The sequence below is a fragment of the Charadrius vociferus genome, unplaced genomic scaffold (assembly GCF_000708025.1).
Source record: "Charadrius vociferus isolate BGI_N301 unplaced genomic scaffold, ASM70802v2 scaffold32, whole genome shotgun sequence".
NCBI classification, from domain to species: Eukaryota; Metazoa; Chordata; class Aves; order Charadriiformes; family Charadriidae; genus Charadrius; species Charadrius vociferus.
The window spans coordinates 6540923-6560585 of record NW_009647856.1 but is presented as its reverse complement, the minus strand read 5'-3'; the positions used below and the strand labels follow the sequence as shown (position 1 = coordinate 6560585).

General features: G+C 41.6%; 1 protein-coding gene across 1 annotated transcript; it reads left to right on the top strand.

Annotated features, from left to right (window-relative positions):
• Window positions 1-654: 654 nt before the first annotated feature.
• On the top strand, window positions 655-18546 carry OPTN (optineurin). The gene is made up of 13 exons (XM_009882944.1): window positions 655-828; window positions 2656-2858; window positions 5492-5650; window positions 7080-7156; window positions 9191-9322; window positions 10456-10537; window positions 12605-12720; window positions 13394-13543; window positions 14600-14693; window positions 15341-15499; window positions 16208-16338; window positions 17286-17365; window positions 17587-18546. The coding sequence occupies exons 1-13, from the start codon at window positions 663-665 to the stop codon at window positions 17706-17708; spliced, it is 1671 nt and encodes a 556-aa protein (XP_009881246.1). The 5' UTR covers window positions 655-662; the 3' UTR covers window positions 17709-18546.
• Window positions 18547-19663: the final 1117 nt, after the last annotated feature.

The window sequence follows — 19663 nt, the reverse complement described above, 5'->3', positions numbered from 1 at the left end:
ATGGCGGTGGGGGCTGCGGCGGGATGGAGCGGCCGTGACTGGGCAAAGGATGGGGGAAGCGCTTCAGCCTCCCCCGGTGGGGCGGCGGGGTGCCGGGTGTGCGGTGGAGAAGGAAAAAGGGGGACGAGAAAGCGAAAATGAAAGTTAAAAATCGGCGGAAATGGATTCTCGGCGTGAAACGGAGCGTCGGGGCGCGCTGGGGCCGAGCGGGGCGGTGGGAGGCGGGAGGCGGCGGCGCGGGCCCTGTCAGGGCCGGGCGGGTGTGGGAGCCCGCTCTCCTCAGGGACAGCAGCTGCTGCCGACCTCCCAAAATACTGCCGGGCAGCGCACCCCCGGGGCTGGTGAGGGTAAAGGGGAGAGTGGGCGAGACAGGGGTTCTTGTTGTGTCATCCCCAGAGGAGGGGGCTCCCGAAGAGGAGACGTCTAGGGGATCAGTTGCTTTGTTTATGCAGTCCTGTGAGGGGTTAAGGGGATATGGAGACTCAGGGGTGCTCTGGGGTAGTAGGGTCAGAGGGATTGGAAGGTGCCTGTGTGTTAGGACAAGACGTGTGTCTTGCTTGTCTGAATAAAATGAAGGTATGTTTATGTTTTCTCTATAAACATTTACTGTGCATGAAATGGAGAGTTTTCTCTTTGCAAATCTTGTAGTAGGTGCTTCAGAGATGTCCAGCAAGTTGAAGAGCCGTCCTGCTGAAAATGGAGAGCATCCCAGGAGGAAAATGGAAAACGGAACAGACAGCACAGCTGCCCCTGCCCTTAGTACCTACACCCCAGAAGAGATGGTGCAACAGATGAAAGAACTGATCACTGAGAACAATGAGTTAAAAGGTGAATGTGCACATGAACTGGTCTTGAAACACAAATACCTGGAGTCTATTCTGAGGGATTTTTTGTTCTATGAATATGAATTCAGTGCTCATTTGCCCTTGTTGGATAACATTTTATACCTGAGTAGCAATTGCTGTATAAATGATTCTGCAAGGAGAAAGGCCAGTTTGATAGAACACATAAAATTGAACCAGTATGGAAGATTAGGGGGAGCTCAATTTATGGGTGACTTACGTGCTTCAGAATTACACATATAAGCAGTATAGCACTGTATATTTTAGGAGACAAGTTGAAAAATCTTGTACTATGATATGCTCTTTGTTCATCAACCTCTGAAAGCATTTTTAGTTTGTATTTTAGGACAGTTGGGCAGCTCCATTATAGATAGACAAACATTATACCATAGCTGCATCAGGAGAGGTGCGTACTGCAGTGCCCAGAAAACTTTGGGTTAGGATGGTGTCTGAAAGGAGCTGTATCCTCTCAGGCAGACAGGGGAATTGGAGCAGGCTGTCCTACACAGTGTGTAGTAACAACTATGAATGTTTAGATGTTCTGTACTTCAAAAGGAAGTGGTGGCCATGGCATGGTCTCTCTGGGAGAAAACAATAGGTTTCCCTGAAAATGCCTCATGAGTCGAGCCTTTCAGGTGAGGGAACTTTGCTTCTGGATCCCAGGAGTTTAGGTGTCGAATATGTGGTTTTTTGAAAATGGATAGAGCAAAATCGAAGGAATTGGGGAATTTTCTGTGTAAAAGACAGAGGCATCTCACTGTATGGAGCAGAGCATGAAATCACGTATATTGTGTGCTGTGATTTTACACTAGAGTTTCAATTGTGCCTGAATAATTTTTGGACCTGGTCCAAGTTCTCTGCCTTGGAGTCTCATGGGTATCTGCTGGGAAAGTTGTTTCTAGAAGTGCCTCTGGTATTTTGCTAAAAGGTCCTTTATCATATAAGATAAAGTTTTGGGACAATATTTACAGCTGCTGTAACTCATACCTTGGAGAATCATTCTCCAGAGCTACATTTATCTACGTAACCTGAAGGATTTGTCGGCAGTTTATAATACGACATCAGGACATAATGGAGGTTACTGGAAAATACCATGTATAAAAGATTTTCAAGCAACTGGCTTTGAGTTTGTTGCTGTAAAAAAAGCAAGTCTGAAATCCTTTCATTGACTCTTCCTAAAAATTTTGTAAGCATTTTGCAATAGTAAGACTGACGTTGTTACATACTGACTTTGTTACATATGCACGGCTTCCCAGCCAGGGGGAATTGACTTTGCTGTTAAGTTGTCGGATATATTTTTTCAATGTTTTCAATCAAGTCTTAACCAACTGTTCAAGTAGAGCATTGTTGGGCATATTTGAGACTTTCAATTTGATAGCATCTGTTCTCATGAAGTAATTTACCAGTCTAGGATGTCTGTTTTCCCTACCAAATCTCAGTAGTTTCAGAATCTCAATGCAGTAGTTTCATTTGAGTTGATCATGTAAATAACACATGCAGCAAGATAGCAAGTACCTCCTGCAAACAGTACTTCTTGCTTGTACTTCTTGGTTTAGGAATAAGTCAAGAAGTGAGCAAGTGTAGGCATGTGATTTCAGCAGTGGATTTTATGCTATTTATTATAGTGCTAATGGACTATAATAAGTTTAGTTTTGGTTTGGTATTTAAGGTACACAAGAAAGAGGTTCTCATTTCATACCCAATTACTGCTTACCCATTTGATAAGAACGCTGAGCTCAGCATAGTGGAAATCTGCTGTTTCACTGACAGAGTATTAATGTGAATCAATGTCTTGTCTCTGGCTATCATTTAGAAGCCATGAAGGTGCACAACCAAGCTATGAAAGACCGATATGAGGAACTTTCCATCTGGCGAGAGAAGCAGAAAGAAGAAAGAGAATTTTATGAGCTAAAGTTTAAAGAGGCTAAGCAGTGCTTGCTAGCCAAGTGCGTTGAAAATGAACAGCTACAGCAACAACTTCAGAGCTTAAAGGAAAGAGAAGAAGGAGCTGAAATGGTAAATAAGGAATTGGCTGGATTGACATGATTTTAAATTGAAAGTCTGGAGAGTTCACGTCCCTTCAGCACAGTGAGAGGTTTGGAGATTTGTTAACGTCTCCATTTTTATCCTTATGCTCTAACAAGAGTCTTGGCCTGACTTATTTTATAAAGTGAGTCTTCCGAGAGTGTAGTAATTGTGCCACACCTGAGATAATTTACATTTTAATTAACATCTAATTAACAATAGTAGTTAACATCCTTGACATAAGAAATTAACATTTCTTGCTAACTTTTCATTCTTTATTTTGCTTACTGTTGGGTATCTCTTGAGTTTATCCCTCCTTTTGCTCATTAGATTATCTGTCTTTCATGATTGTTTAATTACTTTTGTATTTGTGTTTCCAGGGAGAAGCTGACATGTAAGCGTAAAAAAAAAATAATTACCTGCCATCTGTTTTTATTATGTCATTCTCCTCTCATGAAAGCTTTTTTACTGAGGTCAGGTTAGGTCTGTACTTCTGCTGCCCCATTTGAGTCTGACTCAGCTTTCTCCCTCTGTCTTACCTTTGGCTCTGTAACACTTAATTTCTAATGTTGCAGGTGATTGCTTAGTAGCCAGGCAACATTTTGCAGGTAGTACTGAAGACACCTATGGAAAAAGCCTCTTAAAACAAAACGTGCTTTGTGTCCCACATGGTCATATGAAGAGGTCTTTAACGAGAAGTTTCATGCAGAGCCAAACTGATACATCCTGGTATCTGGTACTTCCAGGACCCATGTGGATTCTCTGTTGCCTGATGAAGCATGAGTGTGTTAGCCTTTTTCTCAACGGAGACAATACTAGACTCTCCTTTCCTCTCCTGACTGCCTGTTTTATGGAACTCTGTAAGAGATTTTTCAGCATGTAAATCAAAATTGGCCAATGAATTCAGAAGTCACAAGGGGGAAGAAAGTCAGGTATAAATAGTGTGATTGTGTAAGCATTACTTATGCAATCTTTACAGGCTAAAAGTTGTGTTTCAGGATTGTCAAGGAAACTCAGAATTTCATAAATCTGGAATAGATTTTAAGGGGAAGTAGAGGATTTATTCTGCTTCAACCTGTTTTAGAACTTCTTATACTTTGAATACTTAGTGTGTTACTGACAGAGTGATACAACCTGCTTGAGTAATCCAACATCCAGAAAAGTAAAGGTACAAAGTAGAAAATATCTTTTCATTATCTCATTTCAAGAGCTTCATAGAGTAAGCCCTGCTTCTTCCATGATTCTTTGCAATTTTACCAGCCAGTGGTAGCTGTAATTTAAACAACAACATTTTCATCTCTGATTATGATTTTCAGGCTGACAGTGTCATTTAAGCAAAAATTACTTTCTCTCTTGAACGCCTTAGTTCTACTTTAATTCTTTTTTGTTTGTTTGTTTATTGTTTAGAAAGAGCATGAAAAAAATTCCCCTAACAGAAAGACTAATCTAAAATTAGTCTAATTTCTCTCACCTGTTTTACTATTAACTGAGATAGACTATAGTCTGTTGCTAGTGTTAGGTGACATCTGTTTCACTCAAAGTATATCACAGATATATTGTGTTGCCTCCCTTAGATAAACCAGCGCTCAGAGGAGGGTTTCTCTCAAAACCGTACCAACCGTTAGCACAGGTTGCTGTAAAACTCTCTTCTTCACGGGAGCTGATTCTAATTGTGTCCTCTTATGGCATAAGCACAAAATCAGAGAGCAGCAAGTCAGGTGGATAGGGTGGTACTGCGGGAGGAAAGACATTGTGAGCGTAGCAACAGTTTGGAGATCTGGCATGATGATAGAGTAGAATGTAATTCAGACTCCAGAAATTGTCCAGAATTTACATTGGTGGTATATGGTGTAATAAAGGCATTACCAGGAAGTGGAAGAGTCAGATTACAAAATGAGGAAGAAACAAACTAACAGGGAAAGTCTCATAATGGGGAGAGGTCTTTAAAGGAGAGAAAACAGTGAGGCTTCCTGGTTATGTAGAGGCTTAAGAGAGGGTTTTGAGGATCCTGGGGAAAGCGAAGAGACAGAAGGTGAAGGAGACAGTCATGATTAGAAGGAGAGATTAAGCTTGGGGAGAATCTCTGAGGGACAGAGGCTTTGTGGAAGGGATATAGGACTTTGAAGGTCAGGGATACAGGTAGACATTTATATGTGGGGATGAGGCACAGAGAAGTTGTATGGTGGGGAAAGGCTGAAAGTGGGGTGTGTGGAAAAGCCCTGTGCCCACTGGTCTTTTCTCTCTAGAATCTTAGGTAGATTTGGGAAAAGAAGAATAGGATATGGGTGCAAAAATAAAATAAATCTGGATGATAATTCTAGAGGTTGGCTGAGACCCTACGTGGTAGTGAGAAGCATAGGTTCAGGCAAAGATTTACATCCTAATTATCTGTGTATTCAGAGAACCAGAAGCATGATGTTCTTCATTTGTTTAACTCGGTTTCACAGTTTAGACTTCTTGCTGTCTAGTGGACCAAATTATAGTTTAGGGATCTGTACACGGAGGTTTTCCAGGCAAACCTAAACAGGGAAGAAGGGATGCGGAACAGCATGGTTATGTTCAGGCTCTGTGCTCCTTTGCTGGTGCTTCCTTTTGGTTGGCTAATCAGGGTTTGTTTATCCCAGGAGGGCTGTGTGGCTCCCGAGAAAGAAGTGAGGCAACTGAAATCCCAGGTGCAGCGGCTCCAAGCTGAGAAGGCAGATCTGCTAGCCATCATTTCAGAACTGCAAGTCAAGCTGAACATCTCCTCAGCAGAGGATTCCTTTGTGGAGATTGGGATGAATGTAAGTGAGGGGAATAAAAAGAACACAGTGACTTGCGGGCAGAAACTTCGGTTCCAGCTTGGTCCTCCTTTTTTTGAAAACGGAATTTTCTTCTTGTACCAGGCTAAATGGTAAGGAAGTCAGGTCTGAGTGTAATTATGGTGACAGTGTTGACTTGATGACATTCTACAGTGAGATGTTTAGCATCCTGTCTTCCTTTAGTAGAAAAGGTGAATCTGTACCCATGTCAATGAAAAGTCTTTTTGCCTCTTTGAGAGGTCACAGCAAACTGCCAGCAACAGCAGTAACACAAGATACAGGCATGGTGGATTTGGGAGAAGAGTTGCATGGTTGGACTTGAGGATCTTAAAGGTCTTTTCCAACGTAAATGATTCTATGGTCTCTTAGATTACCTGGCATGGAGCACTTGTGTATTACAAGATGTAGTGGTAAAGGACTTGGAATTTATTTTTGTCCTTCCACTTTCATGCTCAAAGTAAATCAGTTTCATGGGTAGCCTCCATCACAGTAAAAATATTCTCTGGAAAAAACAACATGGTCCAGCAGGTGACTTTGGACTAATTCAGAATGTTAAGAGTCTTATCTTTGTTGGAATTCCTGGGAGCATCGGAACTATGTTTTGTTAAGGGGCAACACCTAAGCATAGAAGGGAGTATTTTCTTTTGAGAATGGGGCTCGCTTTTTACTGACAGATAGGTAGAGATGCAGGCAAACAAAACTAAGTGCAAAGCTGTAGAGTGTTCCCTAGAGGCACGAAAATCTACTTTCTCTTCTGTTCTTGTATCTGAAAAATTTTGACAGGCAAAAAGTGAAATGTGAAAATGTGGGTCTCTCATACCCCCATAATAGTAGATCCCTCTCTGGAAAGTACAAGTGCAACAAGGAATTAAGATAATTTAATTAAAGCTTGTTTGGAGTTGTTGAAAAATCTTCAGACTGCAGGAAATCTTCAGAGATGCATTCTCCTTTTTTTGCTACAAACATTCTCCTTTGAGCTACGCAGGTCAAGGAGTGAATTTTGTAGTGGGAAAGAAGAGTGGCTCTTCTGGGAGGCAGGAGAGTGGTTTTTAGGCTTATATTTAAAGTCACCTGCAGTGAGGTTGGCTGTTGCCATGTGGTGCCCAGTCATCTTTATAGGGGAGAGCAGCTATGGAAGTTGCTGATGAAAAGAGAAGGCCAAATCTCATTGTTGTTCCTCTTCGCTTATCAGTCCAGAAGAGATACAGCAAAACTCCTACACATCAGTTTCATGTTTGGAAATTCTTAACTTTCCAAACATGAAACTGATGTGTAGGAGTTTTGTGTTTTTATTTATTTTTATTGCTGTGATAGTAGTTTTCCCTGTTTCTCTTCCTTCTTTAACTCAAGTAAATAAAACAGTGTTCTGCTTCATCCAAATACCAAGCTAATACTGTTTTTTCTTTCCTAGGAAGGAGAAATAAGTAGAACTGCAAAGGAACATCAAGAGAATAGTGGTGAAATGACCAATAACGTTGCTGTCTACATGTATGTAGGTTCTTGCGTGATGTGTGTGGTTCAGACTTCTGCAATGTCTTTTGTTTTCAATGTGAGGGAACTTTTTTCTATGAAGAATGCACTAGGAAAACCTGTTTTTCTGTGGCCTCGAATCCCTCCATTGCAGTAGCTCTGCCTTCCTACCATGTTGGAAGGACCCTCAGCTCTCTGGTATTTTCCTTCCGATTTTCAGTAGCTGACAAGAAGGAGTGCATATTGTGGACAGTTGGCCAGGCATTTATGTACATGCTGACTTGCCAACTTTTCAGGCTTGTAAGGGGGGTCAAACAGAAAAGATAAAGATAGAGGCTGCAGGGACTCCCTCCCTTCTAGTGACTGGAGACCATCTAATCAAGTTTCTGTCTTCGGTAGAAGACAGAATTATGATGTTGGTAAGAATCAGAGGTCTTGTAGTCTTTCAGATCTGAACCTGTCTGTTCTGTTTGTGTGTGGTTGGTATAAAGTGTATCATGGGGGGGGCGGGGCAGGCAGATACGCAATGACATAGTCCTTATTTTTCAGGTTACTAGGCTTAAGATACCAGCATTCTGTTTAGGTTACTTCTCAAAATTTGATCTTTACATCAGCTCCAGGGCATAAGGGACTTTCTTGCCCCTAGCTGAACCTTTACTCCTCATGGACATAGACAGCTGATACTATTAAACTTTCCATTTTGGATACTGCCCAATTTAGATGGTTGTGGCTGAACTCTCTTATTTACTTTGTGGCCTTTGCTTTTTGGAAAGAAAGGATATAGAAAATGCTAAGAGCATAGCAGGCCGGAAAGCTGTGGTCTGTGTATAGGTTGTCACTCCCTGCGTCAGAATGGGGTTTTAATGTAATGACATAGAAAACTTGTCCCTTGGCATGTGGTTAAGAAGTTTAAAGGGGGGGGAGGGAAAGTTATGGTTATGGATGAAACTGAGAGAGTCGCTGACCACAGACTGCACTACAAGTATTCAGCTTATCTGGACCATATCTACAAGAAGAGGGGGATATGTACCTCTTAAAATATTTTCTGTGTCACCATGTGTCTTTGTCCAGCACTGAAACTTTAGACTGTTGCTGTTAACAGGTTCAGAGAAATGTGATCCGCTCAGGACGGGTTTATTTCTGTAAGAGTAGAACAGTGCACTAAAAATCCCCTGATAAAAGTTATTTACTTAAAATATCCTGGCTGAACACTGTCTTTGGGGTATTGAATTTTGCTCACCAAAGATTTTTAGCTCTCAGGAGCACATAGAGGACTATGCTTTACTTTCTGTTCTGAACCACAAAAGCAAAGTTGTAAAGACATGCTCTTTTACAGCTGAGCTTCTGAAATGTACGGTGTATATGACCTTCCCTGTCTTACCCTATAGTTAAGGGATTTTGACTTTCTCTAGATGGACATAAAAATGGAGGGAATGGAATACAGTATTTTATCATGAGGAAATTAACTTACCTTATTTTTCAGGTAGTTTTTTTTGTTTGGTTCACTTCTACAGTAGCATAATGCAATTTTGAAAAGAGCTAGAGAATATGAGGGAGTTGAAATATTGAAGAGATTTTTTGCTGAATGTATTTCTGATGACCATTTTTAGTGGAACATGCCTTCTTTTCCCGGAAAGGAATGAGACAGAGATAAGAAATGTTGCATGTTTCACTGGAAAAAAATGTTATTTTGGGAACAGACAGCAGCACTTTGCAGAAGGTGTTGCAAAGTAGATTTGAATAAATGCACTGGGTTTTGTATTGTCTTGATTACTTTTGTTATCCCTGCTTAAGTGCTAAATTGTTCCCCCAGCTTGACAGAGACTGTCTGAGCACAGCAGAAAGCAAGGACTGCATTTGCACGGACAGGGAGTGTGGCTAGCAGCTTGTGGGCAGGTCTTAGTTCTTGGGAATGAGTCCTTTGCTCAGAATGTTGGTTTCCAGCACTGTGTGAAATGGTGGCCTCTCAGACTGGGTCCCAGAACTAGGGATAAGGGAATGTTGTAGTGCAATCCAGCTGTTGTTGTTGACATCTGGTTTGGTTTGAAGCAGGAGCAAAGCTGCAGATGAATCGAAAAATTTGGAGTCTGAGGAGCTAACTGTGAGCCAGCTGCTCTGCTGCCTTAGAAATGAAACTCAGAAGAGGGAAAAACTTGAGAAGGAGCTGCAGGATCACAAAGAGAGGTATGAAGTAGGTGCACTGTAACATTTGGAGCTGTTCTTTTTCAGGGCTGCTGCAGTTACCAAGTCTGTGACTGATCGGACGCAAGCCAAAATATCAGTGTGAGCTGGATGGGGAATTCCCTGAGCACTCAGTAGCAATAACTTATTTTTGTGATAGTCCTTATACAGATAAACCACAGGGTCTCTTCCATGGGCAATAGAGTTTCCGTGTTTTATTATTTCCTGTAGCATCACAGATCAAGACAAATTACCCATTTCCTCTTGGGTTCAAACTTTCCCCAGGTTATGTAAGGATGATGTGATGACTAGTTGAGGATGTTCTCTCCACTCACTCCTCCATAGTTATATGCTTTTGTATGAATCACCTGCATGTGGGGCCTGAAGCAAATCACTGTGTATAAAACAGGGATTACAGTCCTCTTCGTGATATTGGCAGGCTACATTTAGCAATGTGTGAGCTTGCAAAAGCTCCTTAGAAATGTCTAAAGTAAGTTTAATTCCAAACTTGTCTAAGAGAAAGTTTTTTCACTGAGACCTGTATGAGGGTCTGTCTCAGCTCAGTTATATTGGTGTAAATTGGCGTAACTGTTCAGGCATGGAGAATTGCCTAAGCAGCAGCTGTTCCAAATCCCCACTTCGCAGAGACAGCGTAGGGCTTCCTGGACATTATCTACTATGAAAGGTTGGTGTCACAGTAATTGCTTCTATGTAGTCTTCCTAGAAGAGGTAATGAGCCATAGCGAAATGATTCTTAGAAATCCCAGCCTCTGAAAGTATCAAAGAAAAATAGAGAAAATATTAATTACTGGATTCAGTGAAAAGACTGACCCTCTTCCAAAGGGTTAGCAGTTTTGGACTGTACCAAATATTGATCACTGTGGAATGAATGTCACTGTCCTTCACTGCACTTACACATCCATTTGAACTAAATATGCATGCTGGGTGACCTGTGTTCTTCAGGAACCCCCATGATTGTGCTGGCTTTCCTGCATGTCTGTGCTTTCAGTTCTGCCTTCTCATTTGTGGCTGTAATGTTAGAAAGAGTACATCACTAGCACGAAATCCTTGAATAGTTGCAATCTCACTTTAAATATAGGCCAAATCCATCATTATTGGCTCCTTCTGTTTTCCAGAATGTCAAAGCTGGAGAAGGAAACCAGCAACTGCCTGGAGAGTGGGACACAAACTGAACAGGAAGAGGAGAGTTCAGAGGCTGTAAGTACCTGTCCTCCTGAGCTGAGATTCAACAGCATACAGCTTACTTGTTGAGGCCAGCAACCTCAGGGCCTACATTTCCACTTGCACTCAGGGAGCAAGGGGCAAATATCCTGCACAGGGTTTGGAAGTGAATTTTGAACTCTCCAATCCATATCTTAGAGATGGTTCCCAATTACACCAGCCACAAAAAAGGGGTGAGATTCATAGCCAAGAATCTGGGAAGCACGGCATAACTGCAGGTATACCTCATTGCCCTGGCCATGCCCACTCAACAGAGAGAGATGCAGTCATTTCTAGCTCCAGAAAGTCTTCTAAACTGAGTGAATTTCCTCACTGCTGGCTAGGTCAGCTTTTGGATCAGAATCCAATGGTAGCGTACTGTAAAACAGACTTTAAATGTGGAACTTAAATGGCACCTGGTTTGTTGTGGTTTTTTTTTTTGTGTTTGTGGTGAGATTTGTTACAGTGGTGGGACATAACTATCTTGGATTGAGACACAGTTCAAGGCAAACTCAGTCCTGTTGTTTTCAGTTAAGCGTTTGAATGGGTGTTGTGGTTCGGATTGGCTCCAGATTCAGACACCTAAATTTATGGGCTTACCATTGTAGGCATCTCTATGTCGGTTAAGCATGTAAGCTCCCATAGCAGTGGGGATCCATTCGGGTTCAGTGCAACTGCATAATACAGGCAACTAAGAATGTCTGTTTATGAGGTAGTGTGAGTTATCTGAGGAGCTGCATGGGGCTAGCAAATACACTATGGCATCTGCTGGAGACCTGTGCTCTTCTGAAGGCCAGGACAAGTATTTTAGGGCAGGACTGGCTTAGTTAAACAAGACCAGTCTGTGGTCAGGCCAAGAGATGTCCTTTCTAAGGAAAGCAGATGATGTGTCAGTTGATTGCTTCCAGTATTTTATCTCAACTTTGTCTGAGTTACAGCTTGAGCCAGATGCTCCTCATCTAAGTACTGATACTGAGGTCAGTGTAGCGAGAGCCTTGTGATTGTACCTGTTGTTTCCATTTATAGGCTGTTGGGTTTCTTCAGAAGGCTCTTGTCAGCAGAGCTCATGTTATCTCTTCCAATTGTAAAATGTAAAACTTTAACGTAACAATGCGAGGGTGCAGTGTGGACCATTTGAAGGCTCTGTATTTGAAGACATCCTGGGAGAGAAGGAATGCTGCTTTGGCTATGTTTGGAGAGTGAGGAGTGGCTGGGGGAGAAGAGGCTAGAGCACATCCTCTGCCAAACCGCAGCTGGACGCTAATCTCAGCCAGGTCTCCTGAGACTAGTCATCTTAAAGCACCACTCCAGTTACTGCTCTGCCTTTCCTGGGAGGCTGCTTCAAGCTTCCCAGAAGCAGAGATCTAGGAGGCTGTGATTTAGTTGTTTCTCCTTTCCTGGGCAGGCTAAGAAATGGGTGTTGGGGAGAGACAGTCTGTACTGTGTGATGGCATTTTTTAGCCTTTTCTTTCAGTGAGGCTGCCAGATTTGCTTTCCAGAAGTATGGATTGATTGTGTTCCAATTAGGTAAAATGTCTTGAATTATGATGGCTTTCACCAGGGACCAAGAATTCAGAGTGCAGCTTTATTAAAGTCAGATTTTTGCCAGTGGAAGCCTACCTAGGGATAGACTGTTTGTTTACATTTCTTTCGCAGACTATAACAATTGCTTAGAGGAGTGGCAGTAATCACTAAGTCTGCCTGCTTTGCTTGTGTGTGGTTTAAATTGTGAACTCAGAAATAAAGTGTAGATCCAGTTCCCATCTGCATGAGGTATATTCTAGCCAACGTTGGAAAGTCAGTAATAGCGTTGTCTTTAAGTCACCTGGGTTCTATGAAAGTATTCAGTCAAAATGGGGTTCTGCCATATTTAGGAATAATTGGTAATTGTGAAGCCTTGTGGACGGGGCCTTATTACTGAGTATAGAGTGTATTGGTGCATACTGGCTTAAGCTGTTTTCTCTAGAGAAAGAGCGATACTTCCTGGTTAGATCTCTTAGTTAGCATGCAACTTCTCTATCTTGAACTGTCCATATTTAATTTTCCTTATTTTTTCTCTAAAAGGTTGGCAGTGAAGTAGAAACCCTCAATTTGCAAGTCTGTGCTCTGTTTAAAGAGCTTCAGGAAGCCCATGAGAAGTTAAAAGAAGCAGAATTGATTCAGAAGAAGCTTCAAGAAAAGTAAGGTTCAGAAGAACAAAAATTCTGCCGTGACACCCAGTATATATTCGTATAACAACTCCCACCTTGGGAAACTAACCAGCTCTACAAATATCAACTTAAATATCTGTTTCATAGAAATGCTGTAAAAGATTGCTCTTTCTTTGTAAGTAGAGATGAAAGTACAGAAATACAGTAATTGTCAGAAAATCTGAGCTGCCAACCTAGTTCTGCAAATAGAACCCCAGTGCCTTGAATTTCAAGATTTGGGTTTTAACCCTTCGTGATGTAAAGGCAAATCTTTCCTGTTTTCTGCTTCATGTAATTGCTGTTCTAGACTTAGGGGAAGAAGCTAAGGGACCTGGTTATGACCCTTTTCACGTGAACTGTCTGTGCTTTTGAAGACAAATTGTGTAGGTTATAAAAACTGGTTACAAGACCCTCACTTTAGCTGCTTAGTTTTCTGTCAAATTCTAGTTCTTTGAGATTCGTAATAGAAGAAAGTAAGTGTTGGTTTCAGTAGCTTTGTTTTCTGATGGTTGTGTATAGATCAATTTTTGTCTTTCCTTGTTGTTCATCAAATAAGTCTTTAAAGTGAACCACACAAAGATTATTTTTGTATTTTGTGTAGTATGCAAAATCCATCAGGAAAAGGAGAACAGGAGAGATCAACCTTTTTTCCTTGTTCTGTCAGGTGCCAAGTACTGGAAAGAAAAAGCTCAGCTGCTGCATTAGAATTGGAGGAGAAGCAGCAGCTAACATACACCATCAAGAAGCTGGAACTTCAGGTGGAGAGCATGCAGGCAGAGGTCAAGCTGGAACAAGCCAAGACACATGAAGAAAAGTGAGTATGACTTGGTTTTATATTCCAGGGAGGTATTGTCAGTGAGGAAGGGAAGTCCGAGGGAACCTAGCCAAAGAGGAAATGAATCTGAAATATGAGGTTTGTTTTCTGCACCCTTTGAAATCATGTTATGTTTGTAGAGTCTGAACTAGGAACTTGCATTTACCTCAGCATCTATGTCACTTTGAATCTGGAGTCTCCACATTAACTGTATCCTTTTGTCAAGTGAACAAGTGAACATCTCGCTTAGGAAAATTTGAGCTGTAAGCTCTGACTTGTATCTTCCTTTTGTCACAAAGTCAAAGATGGAATAGCATCAGGTATAACATACAAGCAAAGGAAGCAGAAAAGCGACAACAGCTATCCCACTGAATAGCAGGGGTATATGCGTCCACAGCTTGGAGGGTAGGCACAAGTCAGATGGTGACAATGATGTGAAAGTGACGTTAATGAAGAGTTCTATGGTCCCTACAATACATTTGCAACTAGGAGAGGTAAGTATGCAGTGAAGCTGGAGTAAAGAGATTCGCTGTTTGCTCTGGCTCCCTGTTGCCTTTCATGTGCAATCCATGTAAAGAGTGTGAAAATGTCAGTTGAAACTGTACAGAGAGGTTGAACTGCCTGAAAGACCTGTCTTCAGTTGCTGGAGAAGATGCTCATTATCTTGAAGTCTGTGCTTCTTCTCCTGAAGTTCTTCTCCTGATGAATTCTCCTTCACTTGAAGTCTCAAGACTTAGATGTCTTCCTAAGAGAGGTGTTAAATTTTGAACAGAATTTGTGAGATTGATATAAAAATATTGGGTGAATGCATTCTTCAATCTGAAATGCAGACAATCAGTAAGGACATTTGTTTGGACTCAGTCCATGGATAGAGCAGCACACAACTCACTGGAAGAGAGATGTTGAAAGATGGAGCATGATTTTTTTTCTCATCAGACATGCAGATTCATTTGCAAGGAGCTGGTAGTGGCTTTTTTCTAAATTCTAAGAGATTATTTAGATTTCAAAGAATTTTTAAGTGTTTCAAACTTTCACTTCTTTTCTTGTCATAAACAGGGCAAGATGTAGTAGCTTGCAGGATGCATATAGCAAACTCCTTCCTGAACTCACTGCGGCAAGGAAAACAATCGATGAAATGAAACTCAAAGAGGTAAACTCTACACATAAAGAAATCTGTTAATTAGGGGGGAGTGGGAAGGGAGATGTATTTAGGAACAAATCTGGACAGGAAACAATAGTCACCTCTTCCACATAGCAGCATTGCTCTGATAAACATGGGTCCGGTGCTGTCAATTATAGAAAACTTTTGTCCATACATCAGTACTTCCATGGTGTTTTCTAGGTAAGTTTTAATCTGCAGTGCAGTATGGAGTCCAGTCCTTAGAGATCAGTGATATGCAAAGGCATATTGGTGTTCCTGCAGCATAATTTGTAAATATGGCAAGGCAGACCTTTAAACATTTTTGTAATCTTAAATAGAATGCCTGCCACACTGAGGTCCTGCTCATAATCGAGGCTCCGTAGAAATGCCAGGTTCTTCTGTATAATTTTGGAAAGTGGGAGAATATCCTTTGCGGAGCCCACTAGGGAGGTCTCTTTTAACTTTATACAGTGTAGTTTGAAAGTGCAAAATTAATCTTTAAATTAAAATATCAATCGCCACCTCTGTCTTAGTCCCAGTTCCTTTGATGACCCAAATTGGAAGCTTTTCCAAGGGCAGGAGGAGTAAGAAGCAAATTTCACTTCAAGCAGGGTCATATTCTGCGTTCATCTCATAATCATCGTTCTTCCTTGCAGCTGGACAGAGTAGATAAAGTTGTGGTGGAACAACTGAATGCAAAGGTGGAGTTGGCAGAACAAGCCCTTGCTGCAAAGCAGCTCCAGATAGATGAAATGAAACAAGTGATTGCTAAGCAAGAGGAGGACCTTGAAACCATGACTGTGCTCCGTGCTCAGGTATCAGCTCTTCTTCAGAAATTGGCTAGTTCCCCCACCCAATGTTCAGAAACTAGAAGGAGGTAGTTAATGTCTAGCACAGGAATACTGAATACATTTCCTCAATTCCAAAGCATAATTCCTTACTTGGCCTGCCTTGCAGATCCCTGCAGAGCCTTTACCATCATATCATACAGTTCTGTAGGAGGAACTGTGTATGTTGGAGTCTGGCACAACAAACAAAAGCTGGGAATAGATGTGTTTGTGTATTTAAAACCACTGTCTGCAGAATCACTGCATATGTTTTAGGGATGATTTTACTCAAACTAATGTGTGTAAACAGTGACTAAGAAGGGTCTGCCTCACATTTAAGGCACAGAACTGGTATCTTGGCCCAGTTCCACTGTCTGCGCCACAGATTTCTCTGTGTCACCGGTCAAGTCATCCCCTAACTGCTTGTCAGTGCCTCATTTCTGCCTCTGTACAGCAGAGGGCAATAGCACTGTCCCAGATAAGACACTTGAAGTATCTTACACAGAATCCAGAAACTACTGAGCCTTCTTCACCTTGTAAGTGGTGCAGGTCTTCACTTTGCAGTGTATAGGTGCTGTAGGAGTGTTTTGAATAGATGCAGGCTAGTGATACAGCTGTGCTATTTTGATGTGTAATATACGACTATGGTTCGGTCCAAGCTACAAATTCTCAGTATGATTTAATTTCTCTGATCAGATGGAGGTCTATTGTTCTGACTTCCATGCTGAGAGGGCAGCAAGAGAGAAGATCCACGAGGAGAAGGAGCAGTTGGCTGTCCAGCTGGCATACCTGCTAAAAGAGCAGCAGAACCTTGAAGATCTTGGCCGGTGAGAACAGCCTTTGGTTGAGCTACCTATGGACTGTTTTGTTATCCTGTGTGCTGGAGTTGACCAACATTGTCTTGCTAGCATCTCAGTAGAAAGGCAACCACTCTGCAGACATTTATTTCTTGGTTAATTTGAATTTTAAAAGAGAAGAAAAACTAGTTGGCTGATTTCTCATTTTACTTTTGCAATAGAATTCTGTAAAGCATGTTAGTTCTTACTTGGGTGCCTTAACAAGATTTCACTTTGGATGATTCATACTTGGTAAATTTTCCCTGCTGATTCATTTGACTTTCTCTGGGTTCTAGCTTCAATTTTAGTGATGAATCTGCAGCTAAGCTTTGCTGCATGTGTGCCAGGGATATCTGCTACTTCTCCAGGTGGCAGTGCTAAGTGACTACCCATAGTTTCAGGTACTATGATGCTGTGGAATTGCATTATTTTAACACTCGTAGCTGTAAAAGAGAAAAAAGAACTATTAACCATGTGTCCTCTACTCATCTTGTGGAAGCCACGAGTACAAGAAGATTGCCCAGAATTCAAAGAATCAAGTTACATGTCATGTTAACTGTGCACTGAACCCTTTTTCTGGTATAACTTGCTTTTCTGCTTTAATCAGCTTTGCAGTTTGCCCTGAATAGCTGAGAGTCCTTGAAGTTTTGCAGAGGAGTGTGCCCCAGATCGCTAGGTGTGTAGCTGCTGAAATCCTGCTGGTGTCAGTTGTATGACTCTGATTTCAGCAGGGCTCTGGCACAGTCTCACTAAGCAGCAGCATTTCTAGGTCCTGTTTCTGAGCAGCAGTTGTGAACTAAATGCATGACCAGTTGACGTGATTTACTTACAAATCCTTTGATTTACTTTGAAACCTTGTACGTTTTCTGAAGACAAAGGGAAGATACCTTGTGTTCAGTCTTTTTTCAGAGCCCTTGACTTATTTTTTTTATTCTCAGAAACTCTTTGGCGGAGATGCAGAATCGCCACGGAGCCAGGGCACCAGATCGGGAACACTCACCTCACCTTGTCCAAAGAGGTACTGTAAGCTCATGGAGCCAGGCCATGCTGTGTTCAGTTTAAAACAGCTTTGCTTGGCTGCGAGCAGCTCCTCAGCTCCCCTGTGGCTATTCTGGCATCTGGGTAGCTGCAGAGAGTGTGATTCTCTGGCCATTAGGAGCAAGCTGCCAATCCTCTTTCCACAAAGAGTGGAAAAATCACGTAATATAACAGGTAATCGGTTATCTTCTCTGCTTTCAGGAACTGGTAGTCAAGACTGGCCAGAGCAGCAGAATATCTCAATGTATTCATGTCCCAAATGTGAAGAAATTCTACCTGATTTGGACACACTGCAGATTCACGTTATGGACTGCATTAATTGAGTGATGCCCTCCAATTCTGGAATTTCACCTGCCAAACACTTTTTTCTTTCGTCCTGCTTGAATAACGCTCAACTCCTGCATCCAGTGAAGGAGGTTTTGGGGGTTTTTCTCATTAATTCAATGGGAAAAGGGTAAAACTCCTACCCTGCCCGGTACTCACTAATCTTGTTTTAATCTGCTTTAGGAAAGTAATTTTTATAGGTTAAACAACATGGATGCGTTAAGAGAACTCCGAGTGTGTCTGCTGCTATGAAATCTTTAAGGAACATTCCCCTGATGTGCTCTGCTCTTACAGCTAGCCCACAGAACGGGGCTGAATCACTGAAGTCAGAAGGGAGATGGGGTATATGCTGATCAATTGAAGTACTGTGAGCCTGTAAATACTCCTTCTCTCATATACTATATATCAGGAAAGTAATGCATTAAAAAAGCTGTTTGAGAAGCTTTCAGCAAAATGGAGTAGTGCTGTATTCATCGAGCATTTGAAATGAACCCTGCTCTTTCTCCAGATGGCAGTTTTATTGCTGCCCTTGTGACCATACTAATCTGATGTTAAATTTTTGATGGCTTATGTAACTTCTTGCTTTAGCCAGATGTGGGTAAGGTTTAAAACAGATCACTGAGGTCTGATATATGTAGCTCCTGGTGTACCCAAGTCACTTGGTTTTATAGAATTGTTCATTTTTAAGGTGTTGTGTTGATTCTTCTTTATTATAATAAATTCATTTGAACCTGTACAGTATTGTGCTAGAAAGCGCTGAGATGGATGTAACCTAATTTAAAGAGAAGAGTATAATGGATTTTCACATCTCAAAATAAATCTATTGCCAGTATAAAATTATCTATGTCTGTGAATACTTTGGAGGCTGAAACAATTGCAAATACCTATGGTTGAAAAGCTCGCGTAGAAAGAACTGTAGTGTATTAGTTCTGTTGTTGCCCTTCCTGGTGTCAAAAAACAAACAAACAAACAAACAAAAAACCAACCCCACCCCCCCCCCCCAGTTTTTAATTTGCCATTGCATAAGGGAGGAAAATACACAACTCTCAACAAAATATGAACCAGCATGAACAGCAGGAAACAACATGAGCAAATTGCTGGGATCCATGCAAATGAGTTAGCTGCCTCTCGCAAATAGCTAACATGCACTGTTGGAAACTGGCAGGGAAGGGAAGTAAGAGATAACAGGAAAACCTCTGAGCAGCCAAGATGGTGTATCCTTATGGCATCGTCTTCCTGCTGAAGAAACAAAACTGTTGGTCACCTTGGCCTTGCCCAGTTGGAAGGAAGCCTCCAAGTGGTTTTGGACCGATCTGCCAACCTTGATGTAGGGAAAGATTTTTATTTTTTTCTTCAGCTGTTCAAAACGGAATCTCTGGAAGCAAATATGACAGGACTTATTACAACCCAGTCGTTAAATCTGTGTCATCTTGTCCTGTGGTAGGTCTGTTTGGCTCACTGACAGGGACCAGCAAGGTCTGTTGATGCCCAATCTACTTCATTCTGATTTCCAGAACTGCGAGCTGGGTGTTCAGGAGTAGGGTGGGATGATTGCACAACTTTCATATTCAAGTTCAACATTTTATTTTTAATATAACTTTATTACTTCTTGGCTCACCCTTCCACTCCAAAGTTCATGTTATAATAAGCCTAAATGTTTCCTGATTTGTCCTTAACAGCGCACTGGTCTCAGAGGTGTTGGGTTGCCAGAATTAAGAAGCCCGAATCCTTCAGTGTGATCTGTAGAAATTCTTGGGTCTCTGGAAGATAAAACACAAGAGAAACTGCATTCATAAGGAAAGCACCCAAACTGGAGCAGGTTTATGTAAAGGGCAAAACTATAACAAAGTGCAATTGTAATTAATTTTTCCTTGTACAATTGTAATGGCTTTAACAAAAGACAAGCTGCTCTGACCCCAAAGCCTTACTCTTACCATGGGGTGTGCTTCTCTGA

What these genes read in the sequence shown, in the direction of transcription:
- OPTN (XM_009882944.1), top strand. Translation starts at nt 663, where the DNA reads ATGTCCAGCAAGTTGAAGAGCCGTCCTGCTGAAAATGGAGAGCATCCC. An exon ending in TGAGAACAATGAGTTAAAAG is followed by an intron (nt 829 to 2,655) that starts GTGAATGTGCAC and finishes GCTATCATTTAG; the next exon opens with AAGCCATGAAGGTGCACAAC. An exon ending in GAGAAGAAGGAGCTGAAATG is followed by an intron (nt 2,859 to 5,491) that starts GTAAATAAGGAA and finishes TGTTTATCCCAG; the next exon opens with GAGGGCTGTGTGGCTCCCGA.